General features: G+C 37.6%; 3 protein-coding genes across 6 annotated transcripts in view; 1 reads left to right on the top strand and 2 right to left on the bottom strand.

Moving 5' to 3' along the window:
* On the top strand, positions 1,094–2,542 carry LOC105167167. The gene is made up of 2 exons (XM_011086765.2): positions 1,094–1,571; positions 2,078–2,542. The coding sequence occupies exons 1-2, from the start codon at positions 1,249–1,251 to the stop codon at positions 2,409–2,411; spliced, it is 657 nt and encodes a 218-aa protein (XP_011085067.1). The 5' UTR covers positions 1,094–1,248; the 3' UTR covers positions 2,412–2,542.
* On the bottom strand, positions 4,490–8,147 carry LOC105167168. Of its 4 annotated transcripts, none has more exons than XM_011086768.2 (6): positions 8,012–8,147; positions 7,202–7,415; positions 6,555–7,081; positions 5,772–5,853; positions 5,586–5,697; positions 4,490–5,500 (listed from the first exon to the last, which is right to left on the bottom strand). In XM_011086768.2, exons 2-6 carry the CDS (start codon positions 7,391–7,393, stop codon positions 5,364–5,366), a joined length of 1,050 nt encoding a protein of 349 aa, XP_011085070.1. In that variant the 5' UTR covers positions 7,394–7,415; positions 8,012–8,147; the 3' UTR covers positions 4,490–5,363. The 4 variants fall into 4 exon arrangements, with proteins under 4 accessions (XP_011085070.1, XP_011085072.1, XP_011085071.1 ...); XM_011086770.2 differs by having other exon boundaries at positions 7,202–7,401; positions 8,012–8,123; XM_011086769.2 differs by lacking the exon at positions 8,012–8,147 and adding an exon at positions 7,833–8,005 and having other exon boundaries at positions 7,202–7,401.
* The window catches only part of LOC105167170 (poly(ADP-ribose) glycohydrolase 1), a gene marked incomplete in the record, with an annotated part of 5,062 nt that continues 206 nt past the window's right edge, over positions 8,683–13,538 (bottom strand). Inside the window, 5 exon segments of the mRNA XM_011086771.2 lie at positions 8,683–9,916; positions 10,206–10,410; positions 11,928–12,031; positions 12,463–12,642; positions 13,372–13,538. Coding sequence (XP_011085073.1) covers positions 8,960–9,916; positions 10,206–10,410; positions 11,928–12,031; positions 12,463–12,642; positions 13,372–13,538 — 1,613 coding nt within the window.

Raw genomic sequence — 13,538 nt, forward strand, 5'->3', positions numbered from 1 at the left:
CTTCTTTTTTATGCTCTTTTTTTTTTTTTTTTTTTTTTTTGGGGGTGGGGGGGGGGGGGAGGGGTTGGATGATGATTGCATGGTCATTATTATTATATAAATGTAAATATTAGGGAAGTTGGTGTTGCAAATGAGTGAAAAAATGTGAGACCAATTAAATTAAGGTAAAGAATAGTGTTTGTTCTGATGATTTGATGATGTTTTAAGTTGAAAAGTAATTAATTTACAAGGTGGTTAACTAGCTAGGCTGCTGTTGGCGTAAGAACTTTTCATCTTGTCTTCTTCATATACTTTTTCTAGTTTGTGTTTTTTTTCTATTTTTTGGACATGGTGTAAACCAAAGATTAAGATACACTTTGCCACTCAAACTTGTCGCATTTTTCGATTAATTTTCAATAAATTCTACTTACGGCCTGAGTTAACTAGGGGTTAATTATGCATGTTATTGCCCAACTTAATTAGGGGTTAAAAGAGTATCAATGAAGGAATATCACTTAGATTCAAACAGAGAACGAAAAAAGTAAAATAAAACATCCAAGCTGCATGACACGACAACTATGTGCATGTAGAATGTGGATTAACATGTCTTAACAATAATTAGATATTAGTACAATGCTGCGTGTTGCAATAAATCCAAAAGTTCAAGGCATCACATATAGCTAAAATCCATGTCCCAGATGAAATTACGTCTGTTTACAAAACAAGAACCCCTCTTGAGATTTTAATTTAATATCACCAAGACAAACTAGAATCCGACAACAATTTTCAAATATTTATCAACCAAATAGAGCAAGAGAGGAATCATTGGATGCTCAATGTTGTCTAGACTCTAAATCTATGTACTCACACAAGATATATGTACGAGCAATTGCGGTTCCAGCTTCAGTCAGTAATACTATGACGGAACAAAATCAATATTGTGAAGTCATCGATTCTGGCAATTTTCCAAAACAAACCAAGAAAAGATTGCAAAGAATGTGGGTGTGGATCAGATTTTCAATACGAGGACGAACTAAAGATTTCTTTGGCAGAATAAGACATGCTTCCTCAGTCAATGTAGTTAACTTCAATGTCATGAATGAAATAAAGAAATTAGGCAGCATGTCGTACAAAAACAATACCATTCATTTCATTCGGACAAAAATGTGCAGCAAATTGATGAAATCAAGAATGGGATTACAGCATATATAATAAACTTGTACCCTCGGAACAAGAATCAAAAGAAGCCCAGGGAAAGGGAAACAAAGTATGGATAACCACTGCCTTTCCCTTGCTCTTATCCTGGCTGTTGCTCAAGCAGCCATTGTGTGTGCCAGTGGAAATATGAAAAGTCCCAATCTTTGCAGCCAATGTAAAGCATGTGATACAGATACATGTCCTCCCAGTGATGCATATCCCCACATGACGGCATTTGATGACTCTCTTATTGCCGGTGCTTTGCAGTCTGACTACGTGAGTTCAAACGATAGAGGCGTTTACTCAGTTCCGAATGCTAAAGGAGGCGAGTCAACCAAAAACAACTCCTATTTTGGCTGGGAGTCCACCTCGGGATCAGCTTCTGGCTATCATAGGTAATCAAGACTTTCAGGAATTTTTAATTCGAACTAAGCTTGGCCAAACACAACAAATCATATGCCAAATGTTATCACACTTGTCATGTCATGTGATTAGTTACTCTCCTTAGGATGTACATCAATAGCATGAGAAATGTAATTGATGTGGATTTATTTTAGACCAGTGTAATCCAATTTGAACTAGAATTTCGCCCAAGAATTCTCACTTTTGGCAACCCAACCGAGTACATTTTAAGGGTTATCTTTGGGTGACCAAAGACCTTCTACATAGACAGGTTAGAAGAAATGAATATGGTGCTTAGCTGCATAACTATGTATTATCTGATGATGGCACATATGGACTAGATATACAGAGTATGAGCTTGTTCAATTATTTAATCATATAGAGGATACAGATACAAGCATACGCACACATCAAAAAGTAAGCCAGCTTAAAGGACTCAAAATGCATTTTTCCCCATTATGCAACATTGACCTCCTAAACGTGCTTCATGGAACACCAGATTCAGGAACTACATGGACAAATGCTCGGACGAGACCTATATTACAGTTGACAAGCATGGTACAGTGAAACTTCGTGCATTGAAAAAGCTGAGTGATTTGGCAGATGCAGACTGGAAATCAATTAATCCGCCTAAGAAGATGAACCATCGTGGATTCAGATTTTGGGTTTCTCACAGTACAGGTAAATGTCTTACAGTTTTTGGGGGAAAGACAGAGAAGCGAACTGTCGGTGTTTCTGATTGTGAGTTTGATGGCTCCAACCCATTCCAGCTGTTTGCCTTCCGCTTCCATTACCACAAAGCCTTCTGCTGCTGTGGAAAGTACAATGACTAATTAATTTACTGATAAACACTCAGTATTGTACTGGCTTTTGCAATTCAACTACAGATCACATGAAAATCATAGGTGACCATCTGCAATGATTAAGTTGCATACAAATAATAATGGAAGCTTTGCCACTGACATACAAAATAAGTCTCAGAGATGATTGAAGGTTGATCTAGCAGCATCAATGTTTTGGTGCAAAACCTGATATATTTTGGTAGAACAATTTGATCGGAAGCAAAACCATTTAGGATCTAATAGCATCAATAGATGTGTGTCCTCTGTGAAGCATTGAGTTATCGAAGAGGAGTTGAACTCAAGTTAGTGGAAACCTTTTATAGGAAAACCTACTGTGAGTTCTGCAAAAATCTCCAGAAGATAACAATGCTTACATGATAAGAACTAAACTGGTATAAAATATTATAGCTAAGCGTTTGTTATCCAGTTAATAAAATCTCATATACTTATGATTTGAATTGGATCACAACAATTATTACCACAGAAAGGCAGTCAGCTCAGCAAGGTACAGTCACTATGTGCAAGTTTAACAGAACAAGTTAATAAACTCTTTTTTGAGCATCTTGATTCTATATAGATGCCAAGTTCTGGTATCACAATCAGAAAATCCACAGGAAATCTGTACTATACAGATCCCAATTAAACAAGTTAACCTGTACTTAACATATGCCGAATCCAACCCCTGTTGATGGTTAAGTAGGAGATAAGAGCGCTTCGCTTTCATCGGTGCGTTGGCTGCACTCCCTGACCAGTAAACTGACGAAGAGACAGGCCCCTTCTCCTAATAGTCTTAGAAAGAGACAGGAAAGACTTTTAAGACAAGAACCGGAGGCGATCAGCTCAACGGAAAGAGAGGGCAAGCGGTGCTTTACCTCCTAACACTCATAACACTCCTTCCATAAGCTAACCAGCATACTTTCTATGTTGAATAGAAGGCAGGTCTCTTTCTTTTTGAATGAACTAAACCACCCCTCCAACGCAAAGCAAGAGAGGCTAGCGTGAAAGCCGTTGCGCTAACTCCGCTCCAGCCACTCAACTGATAAGGAGAGGAGCGAAGGTAACTGATAATCCTTGGGATTCTTATTACAGTGAGAACCCCATTTCACTAATCGCCAGGGAGGACATAAGTTCTCCAATTCGCATGTCTTACTCAAAATCGATAGATAGGTTGGTAGAGAGGGGGAATTGCATGATATGACCAACGAAGGCCTTTGGAAAGCCCCTTGTGGGAGGGGAGGCGCGTAGAAGGTCTCATTATCTTAACAAGACGGTACAACGGTACACAAGACAGGATTTCCAGTAGATGGAAAAACAGGCCCTTGAAAGGTGTAAAAGTAAGTAGAGCCCACCTACAGAGAAATGTCTTTTTTTTGAGATAACCATAAGCAGGTGGTGCTCCTTGAGAGCCCTAGATGAGACTTGAAGAAGCTAGCCAAATAACAGTAATTTCCCCTTTGGCCAGGAGGGGAAAACTAGTAATGGACCACAAAGCCTATTGAGGCTTTAACTGAAAATGAATCCGATTAATTGATCAACTTCAACGGGATTTCGACAAGCCAAAAGGAAAGGGTGTAAAGCCAAGCCGATGATTAGACTGATTTAGGGAATGGCATCTTCTGCCAGGATCTCTGATTAGACAGCAACTTCGGCCCTTTTTTCCTGCCACTCTTCTCAATTTCCGAAAGCTTAAAGGTATTCATATGTAGACATGGGGCAGTTTGCCGCTCACAATGCCCAGTATACCAGGGGTGACATCAATCTAAGTCTTCAGGCGGTTTCACTGCCAAAGACATTGACTTTCTTGCTCGAATTTTCCAATTCTGATCTACCATATATGGTGCTTCCAACAGAAGTAATACCCATTTGTGAAAGCTTATTTTCCTCTAGACCAGAAAGAACTCTGCTGTGATATCCATCAACATGGTGGGCCATGAAAAGTGCGAAATCAAGTTAGCCAAACTGAATCTTTCAACCTGCACTTGTTATGATTATGCTTCAAGGAACTCTACATTACATTGAACCTCTCTAGAAGTGCGGAGAAAACCAACTTACCCATTAAAAGAATCAACTCTTGGGAGCAACAGCAACACTTCAGGCTTGTGTTGCCGGCAAAGTCATGCTCTGTCCGCATTACTGTCTTATGCCACTAATACAAATAGTTCACCTTTCTTCACCTGGAATTATCATCATCAGCCGAATAGCTCTTTAAATTGTGAACAAAAAACTTTTCCTGTGTGGACATGGAACTATCTAATTTCTCAATCACAATAAAGAAATGAACTTTCAGAACATTATACCTTTCCACACATAGAAGATAAGTTAACTATTATTACTTATGCAGACAGCAGTAAGAGTAAATTGTTCACTAGACAAGATATGAACTCTTTCCAATAAATAATATGTAGAGGAAGGTGCAGGTACAAAGAAAAGCTACCCCACAAGTGGGCTCCCATTTGTCACTGGAAAACTAACAATTTAAAGAGAGAAAGCCCGAGCAACAAACTTCAAGAATTAAGACCTCCATGGAACAGCCAGATAGAGAATAGCATAATTATATGCAATCCAAAAACCATGTAGATCATAACTCTGATCTTCCGATGCACATCCAACAGGCACAAGTACTGCTTTCAGCTATAGTACAATTTTTGGCTCTGCAGCATGCAATTGACCTAAAGTGTGCAGTTGTATAATTTTAAACCTCTTAAACAAGTAATAAAACATTCAATGAGCTACCTGCCTACACAGAACCACAACATTTTCAGAAAAAACGGTAACTTTCTCCACAGACTGTTGCTTAAATGTCACTAGAAGTTTAAGCAAAGAGATATAACCAAAATGTCAGAAATTAAAAAACACATTTTAAACCATCATCCTGTTTCTTCACCATTTTCTGTAACTACTGTTGGATAAACATTGTAGATAATACTAGATTATGCCATTTGATTAGGGATGTTCCCTTCTAATTTCTACAGTAGGAATTGCTTCTTCCATGTTCACAACTCTGCTCAGACAAGGTGGCTTGGCAGCTCCATAGTAGTAGAAGGCCATTATCTTTGACAACTCATCAGCTGTTCGGATTGCTGAAACACAAATAATGAGTAATTACAGTTTAAAAGAATTTACTATTCCCAAATAAGTGGTCAGTGATTGACTATGGATACTTACCTTTCTCACGGTATAAAATCTTCCCCGCCTTAGTGAAAATGAGTTCCGGAAAAACAGAGACTTTTAGAGCAGAAACCAAATCCAGCTCGACAACAGCATCAATTGCGACACACTGTTGATTAATGCACATCATCAGAGTGTCATAATTGATAAATATAATTTGATCATGGAAGAAGCTATACTTACTCTTGGTGATGGTAGCCTGCAGTTCCATATGATGTGCACAGCTTTCTCCAATTCATCCCGAATCTTTTCATTTTCATTTGGTCTGACATTATTCAAATGCATTTTATGATCATGAAAAACCAGAAAGAAAATCTATTGTATTTGCCAATTGCCAGAGTTTACAATTATGTTAATTCATTAAAACCAAATTGAACAGGACTTTGAGCAGTAGGGGCTCTGATTAGGTTCATCCTTGATGCTAACCGGTCAAACTTAAGGCTCAACATCTTCTTTAAGAGAGGTGAGCGAATTGGAAACATAGGTTGATAAATCAACATGAGGAGAATAAGGGGATAAAGTATGGTTTAGAAAATACTAAATCCTAATAAAATTTGCAGAATCTGAGTTCCGAATAGAAGCCTTTGCATTCATGCTAAGATCAGACAGTTGCGGAGTGATACTAGGGCAGGTCTAAGAATTAGATGGAGAAAATTAATCAATTGATGTAAAGCCCAAAAGCAGTGTAAGTTCCTCATAATGAGCATGCATAAGCAATAAGTAAAATGTGAGTGGTGAGAAATCAGGATTGGAGCATTTAAAAGAAAAGAACCATGAAGCATAATCTTAGGACTATCAGAGCAACTGCACCACATTGGAAGGAGATGTCACCGGGTTACTAACTGACCGATCATTATCATACGGACAGCAATCTTATTTCTGTCCATGAAGATCCCGCAATAGCGCCTTTTACTTCTAATAGGCCATGAATTAAAGAAAAAAAGAAAAAAGAAAATATAAAAGTACCTTCTGTAACGATTATGAACAAGAACAACTAGAGGACTGATATCCTTAAAAATAGCCTCCTCCCATTCTGCTGTGGTTATATCTTTAATTGGACGAATATAATCATCATCCTGCCATACTATTTCATTTTCACTATCATAGTTCTCATCATCATCCTTTTTGACATTCTTTATGCTGATCTTGTTGAAGAACTGACCCAAATTGAAACCCCACCCATCAGCATCCTCTGGCCAATCTGGATCCTCCTCCTCAACAACAAGGGGGTATTCAACTAAAAGTTTCTGCATCTTTTTCCTTTTCTCAACAAGGTCTGTCTCTTCTTCAACATCAGGAATTCTACCCATCACTTCTCTAATCTTCTGCCTCCACTCCTTTCTCTCTTCTGCATCCATAACAAATGAATCCTCATCTCCATCCTTCACCTCACTCCCACTGGACTCTTCTTCATCGTCTTCATCTTCTTCACCTAGCTTTAGTAGTTCTTCTATTTTGGAAACATTTATTCGACTTCTTCTGCTACCAGCACCCTGTTTCACACTCCAAAACTATATAAAACATGGATATGCAGGACAGAATTAAGTACTAACACATTAATCATTAAAAGTTATTTATAAGCATCAAGGACTAAACCAGAGTGAAAAAAATACCCGTAGAGGTGTCCTTATGGGGTTTTGTTGAGAGAGGCATAAAGGTGGGCCCTCGCAGGAGGAGGAAACTATAGTGCTGTTGTTGTTCTTTCTGAACATCAGGGAATCCAAAGAGGGGAAACTCATTGGACATATTTTATTCAGAGGGCTGAACAGAAACTGCAGCCTTGCAGCATGCTGAAGTAGCTCCATGCCCTGCACTGCAAATTCAAGACTGCAACTTTCCTTCAGTTCTTATATCCCATGAACAAAAACATACATACAACGGAAAACAAATACATTACAGTTCATGACTAACTAAAATATACTTTGACCCCTTTAATTTATTTCCATAAGTCTTATAGCATCAAAACTACGGGTAAAAAAAACGAGAAAGTAAGAGAAGAATGATATGGGATAATCTTTCTTTAACAGCAAGTGTATAAGTAGCATTTAGAAATCACCCAAAATATAACATAAAATTAGAGAAAGAAGTGGCAAACACTAAAAAGCAGCTTAGATTACATGATAACTAGAAACAAAAGCCCAATTTCAGAAGTGAATAACCGAAAACCAGAGAACCACCTAAAACAAGAAGAACAGACCACGCAAACAGAAATCATAAACAAAGACAAGAAAATACGAAGCTAACCATCAAAATTTTCGAGCTACATGGTATGAAACCAGAGTGCTACGCATTAATAAATGAAGGGGGAAATTGGAAACGAGAAGGAAAAATATAGAGCATGAGAGCGTAGATGATATATCAGCTTCCACCGATGCCTTTTTGCTGAGTTTTGAGTTGCAGGAGTCAACAGAGCAAAGTAGTACCTTGGCGTGGCAAAATGAGTGAGTCCGTGACCGTGAGATGGGTTCTATGTTACTCAGTTTTTATCAGCCATGGCATTGGCGGGTTTACCTTCCTTTTTTTCTTGGTGAGAAGATGATATAATTCTGTTACTTGTGCAAATGCAATTTATGGTTTCTCCTATTACAGTATCTGATTTCAAACTTTTAATTCCTAATTAAATGTAAAATTATGGTTTCAAAAAATTAAATAGGAAATTTTTAAATACTTTTTATCCAATAATTACAATTCAATTAAGTCCACCTACAAGCAAACTCTATATATGCAAATATAAATACATATAAAAAAATATAATTTGATAATAAACAATGAATCTACTCTTCAAAAAAAACTCAAACATATAACCCATATTTTTTAAATTATCTTCAAAAATAGATCAAATACATATTGTTTTTAAAATAATAAAATAATCTCTCTTGTTATTGCAAGGATATGTTGTTTAATATATTTGAAGTGTAATTGATCCATTTTAGTAATAAGATTATATTTGTTATCGTACATATTATTGTTATTCTTTTCATTTCCAGACCGAAAAATCTATCACAAGTACTAAAAATAATACTTCCATAAAGTTTATAGCTCTATATTTTGCTTCATTTGCCACTGCCATTGACATTGACAGGCCCTTTTGTGCTTTCTCGTCATGATGACATGTATAAATAATAATACAACATCTTCACATATCAACTTATCTAAATTACAGAAACAACTCTTCAGTTCCCATTGCCTTCCAAATCCCTTAGTATGTCACAACATCAAGTACAACCAAACCACCCACGCAAATTCAGCACTACAACAAAGCTCTGGGGGGGGGGGGGGGGGGAGCCTCAAACAAAGAGGATCAAATAAATTTGTACAAAGAGAAACTTTTTTAAACATAGACCAGATTTAATGCAGCAAGTGATAGAATTTCACATAGAATGAGCCACATCCAAAATCATAGGATCAACATCATACAAGGAGGGAAGAAGCCAATTGAAGAAGCCAAGTTTGGTTTGTCGTTTCAGTCTCTGAGTTGAGTACTCCACTAAAATATTCCAAACTTCACCTACAGTCCATCCCTGGGATAAAATCCATTGTACGACCAAGTCAAGCTTCTGCAACGCCTCCAAATTAAATGTGTAGTATAAGATGAAAGGTCTCAGTGCTTGAGAAGCTGCCAGCCACTGGATTATGGCTTTAACTTCAGGATCTCCCCCAAATGCACCACAACCCCAATTACCTGTTGCAACACCAATCTCACCTTCATATTCTTTATACTTAACCACCTGTCCCTCATTGTTCTTCATCGCCTCATAACTAGTTTGTTTGTCAGCTTGAGAGGATGCTGATGGATCGTCTGTGGTCAAAGTATTATTTTTGGACATTTCGGGTGCCATTCCACTGACTTGATCAGACTCAGGTGCCAAAAGCCATTTGAGTCCATTTTCCTCAAATTGCTTTTGATCTTGTTGACTTTTATGCTGATCAAAAAAGCCACAAAATGCCTTATTAGTTTCACGAAGGAGGCATTCGAGTGTGTATTGCCTCTTTCCAGGTCTACTAAGTGCATCAATTGCAATAATCCTCGTCCTACGCCTTCCCATTGTGTCAACACTCTTTTTGTCAACATGGTCTCCACAAAAGCGGAATGAAGCAGCATAGCCAGAGTAATTTGAGAATCTTTCTGCACCAACAATCTCAATAGCCTCATTATCTGCCATTGAAGGCAAGAAAAGCCTGGCAACAATTAGTTCTGGGTTGATCATGCAACGAATCTCTTCTTGTACACAGCCATGCCTGAGAGCACCACCTCCTATGTTTTTATTTGCAAAATCTACTTCAAGAGCTTCAGCGGGCTGATCTTCAATTAAACCAGAAGTCCGAGCCTACCACAGAATTCAAGTAGAAAGCTATCATTGAACTGAGAGAAACAGCAAAAAATGAGCCATCCCCGATTCATTGGCAATTTCGAAGCTATTTTGGATGGTGGTTGTAATAGAAGACAATCAACAATGTTACATAACAGGGATGATTTGGGGGGGAAGGGGGGGGGGGGGGGGGGGGGAGGGGAGGAGCTGGTAAACTTTATAATACAATTGGCTAGTTGAGAATATCTGATAAGAGAAACATTTGCAGGCATATTGCATGTAATTACTAGCTTAATAAACTCGTTACCTCCAATCGGCACAGAGAGACAGTAGACTTGCTCCAGAAATCAGTTTCGGGGTAGACAATGTTGGACTGACTGTTCTGTAAAGGAAGAATCTTTCGCTCAAATGAGACATTCCCCATAGGCATTTCCGAGCATGTCCTCTCAAAATAGTGAAGAATGCACTTTATTTTATGTTCCTGCTTCACATCATAATGCTCATATAAACTCCTGAAATCAGAAAAGAGGACATGAACCAACCTCCTGCCTGTGAAAAGCATACAATAATATATTACAGAAAGAGGTATCAAATGAAAACGTCAATGATGAAAAACAGAAATGCTGCCTGTTGATTTACATACAGCCGATATCCATGACATGCAAATGAGTTGCAACATTATTAATTACAAATTTACCTTTACATTAGTTTCACCATCAAGAATTACCACTCTGAAACTAAAAGGGAAAGAAGACTTACCCTTCGTAAGAAAAATAAATGAGAACACACAGCAACTTCCACCATTCCTATTGATAGTAAATGTATCAACATAATATCCTTGTCCACAGAAAAATCACAATAGGAGTAGCACTGCCTTCTCTGTGCTACCTTCTCTGGTAAAAAATAAGGTTTACTTCTCTTTTACCTTTTGCTCTTGCTCTCTCTCTCTCTCTCTCTATACTCTCTCTATCCCTTTTTTTTTTTTTATCCTGGTGGGGATTGGGGGATCGATGGGGAGAAGGTTGCAATAGCATTTATCTTTTAGGATCATCAAGGGCCAGACCAGGGGATATTAATTTTCTCCAGTTTTTCACAATAAAGTAATTTCTTCCACACTTACTATACATTTTCTCCTACAATGTGCAATCGAACCTCAGTCTGGACAGGGTCATAAGGAAAGGGCATATTTGAAGTTCAAAACACTTCGAGGAATTTAAAGGAAATAGTCAAGAACATTTTACAATTGGTTGCTTGATGTATATCTAGCAAGCAATACATGTAAATGCGTACTTGTACTTTCCATGGGTAGCCACTTTACATGTTCAACAATCAAGATCTTCATGCTTTTAGTTATATACTGTTTATGTACTTTCCCAAATGACTGAAACAGAATGGAATTACTTCAGAATAAGCGAAATGTTTACACTCAACATCTTTTAATTCGAGATGCTTAATTCAAAAATATTGCACATTTGCCCAAGGCCAAGCAAAATTAATTTGAAGGTCAGTAATAACCTCACATAATGAAAGCTAGTATTCACATAAATTAGATGAATTCTAGGTTCCACATAGCGTCACATAAGCTAGATGCGGACCAAATTGCCAAAATAAAATTTAAGAAAATTATGAAAATACTGTTCTGATTTTGCTTTGAATTCTTATTGGCTTTTAGGTATCAAATGAGGATTCAATATAAGCATTAAAAGTATGTCGCCAAGCACGACTTGGTGAAGAATAGCTAGAGATGTTTGACTTTTTTAGGAGTTAAAGATGCAATGAGTGAAACTAAGATTCTGTAGCATAATTGTAATCAACAATTTATATAATGATTTAAGCAATACTATATATATCCAGAAGTAAGACACTGCTGATTGACAAAAACATTGGTAGTAGTGCAAACACATGCAGAATTAAAATGTCCATGAAAGGTGTTTACTATTAGCTATATGGTTAATGTGACCAAGCTGCATGAGTATCAAATTTAACAGACAATAAGAGCAGAAATACAAAAAAACGGGTGATAACATACAGAAATAAAGTATCAAAGTTGATGGTTGGAAGATGTTTGGCGCCTCTATTAGTGGTTGGAAACAAGCAAAAAAGAGCACAAACCAGAAGAGCAGCAATCAATTCCTGAAATAAGCACAAAACTTCAAATTCAGATATTTTGCTTTAATTCAGCTGCATTGTTTCAAAAAAGAACTTGAGCATGAGGTAAAACAATAGTTATTCATGACAGAAGGATGTCCATTTTCTTCATTGCACCATCTCTTTTTTATCTTTGGAAACAGATTGCAGCAGACAAGTTGATTATGTCACTGGTAGACCATTGAAGAAGTAACATCATAGACAGATACAACAATCTTAACCATAAAACTATGAACTTTTCATTCTTTTTCAGAAATCCAAAGGTGCCAGTAGCAAATCAAAAGCAGTGCCAGTATTAGTGCATTGCTCATTGATATATATGATCTGACTGACCATCTAACAGGATGCAGCTGAAATACCTATTTACTAAAAGAAAAGAATACACACACACACACATGCACACCCCATTGAATTACCTGACTAAGTAACACCATGCCGGATTGTTGCGAATCCAATAACCTAAGACCGGTCTCCATCCCAATGAGATCCGCGTTCTGATAGTGTGTCTCCAACAGTGCTGGCAACCTCAGCAGCAAATTAGCAAGTTGTGGAACCACTTCTTCAAACCATTTCTCAGTGTTATCCTTATCCATCAACTGAAATAGCCACCACCAGAAGTTCCAAAAAAACGACCGCACACAATTTTTAAGCCAATAGATATAGAACAGATAGATGCACAGACAAAATCATTCTCCACAACTCTTATGTCCTTAGGTACAGTAAACGTAACAGACAAATATTCATATAGCAGCATGATTTGGAAGTTGGTCAACCGAATTTCCATTTGTACTAGAACTAGTGTAGAAAATGATGCTGCCACATTTTGTCTATCCTAGTCAACATATTCAGATTACATTATCACTCTCTACTGTGCTCTTGCTACAAATAGTTATACCAATATTAAATTGCATAATCCATACTTGCCAGAAACTAGGGTAATCAGGAAACTTGAGTAAATTACTAAGGAATGCCAGATTTAAATCACCTAATAAGAATCAAAACAGGTGGTTCCCAAAAGAAAAAAAGATTGATGTAGTGATATGAATAAACAATGAGAATGCATGCATTACCTCCGAATCCATCAGTATTTGATGATCGTTTTTCTAATTGTAAGAAATAATTTCAAACTCAGTCAGATATAATCAAGGTCTAGGTTTGTGAATTGGGGTATTCCTACACAAAGGGAACAACGAAGAAGTCTCAAAGCTAAACGGCCAGCTCTGACCAAAATAAAAATATCCCTACTGTAAGTTGTAACACATTGATAACTCCATATTCAGGCGTATTCAGAAAAAAGGAAAAGGGAAAACATATGCTCAACTTACGTCGTCAAAGAAGAGGGAGAAGCCAAGCGAGGCAGAGGGGTGGAGAGCGGAAATTCCAAGAGAATTACGTAGGTCAGCAATGGCCAGGGCGAAGAGTTGACCAGAGTTGACATTGCTGTGAATCGGGCCCTGGGAAAGCGATTTGAGGGCTTCCACCACCGACGGCG

The sequence above is a fragment of the Sesamum indicum genome, linkage group LG7 (assembly GCF_000512975.1).
Source record: "Sesamum indicum cultivar Zhongzhi No. 13 linkage group LG7, S_indicum_v1.0, whole genome shotgun sequence".
NCBI classification, from domain to species: domain Eukaryota; kingdom Viridiplantae; phylum Streptophyta; class Magnoliopsida; order Lamiales; family Pedaliaceae; genus Sesamum; species Sesamum indicum.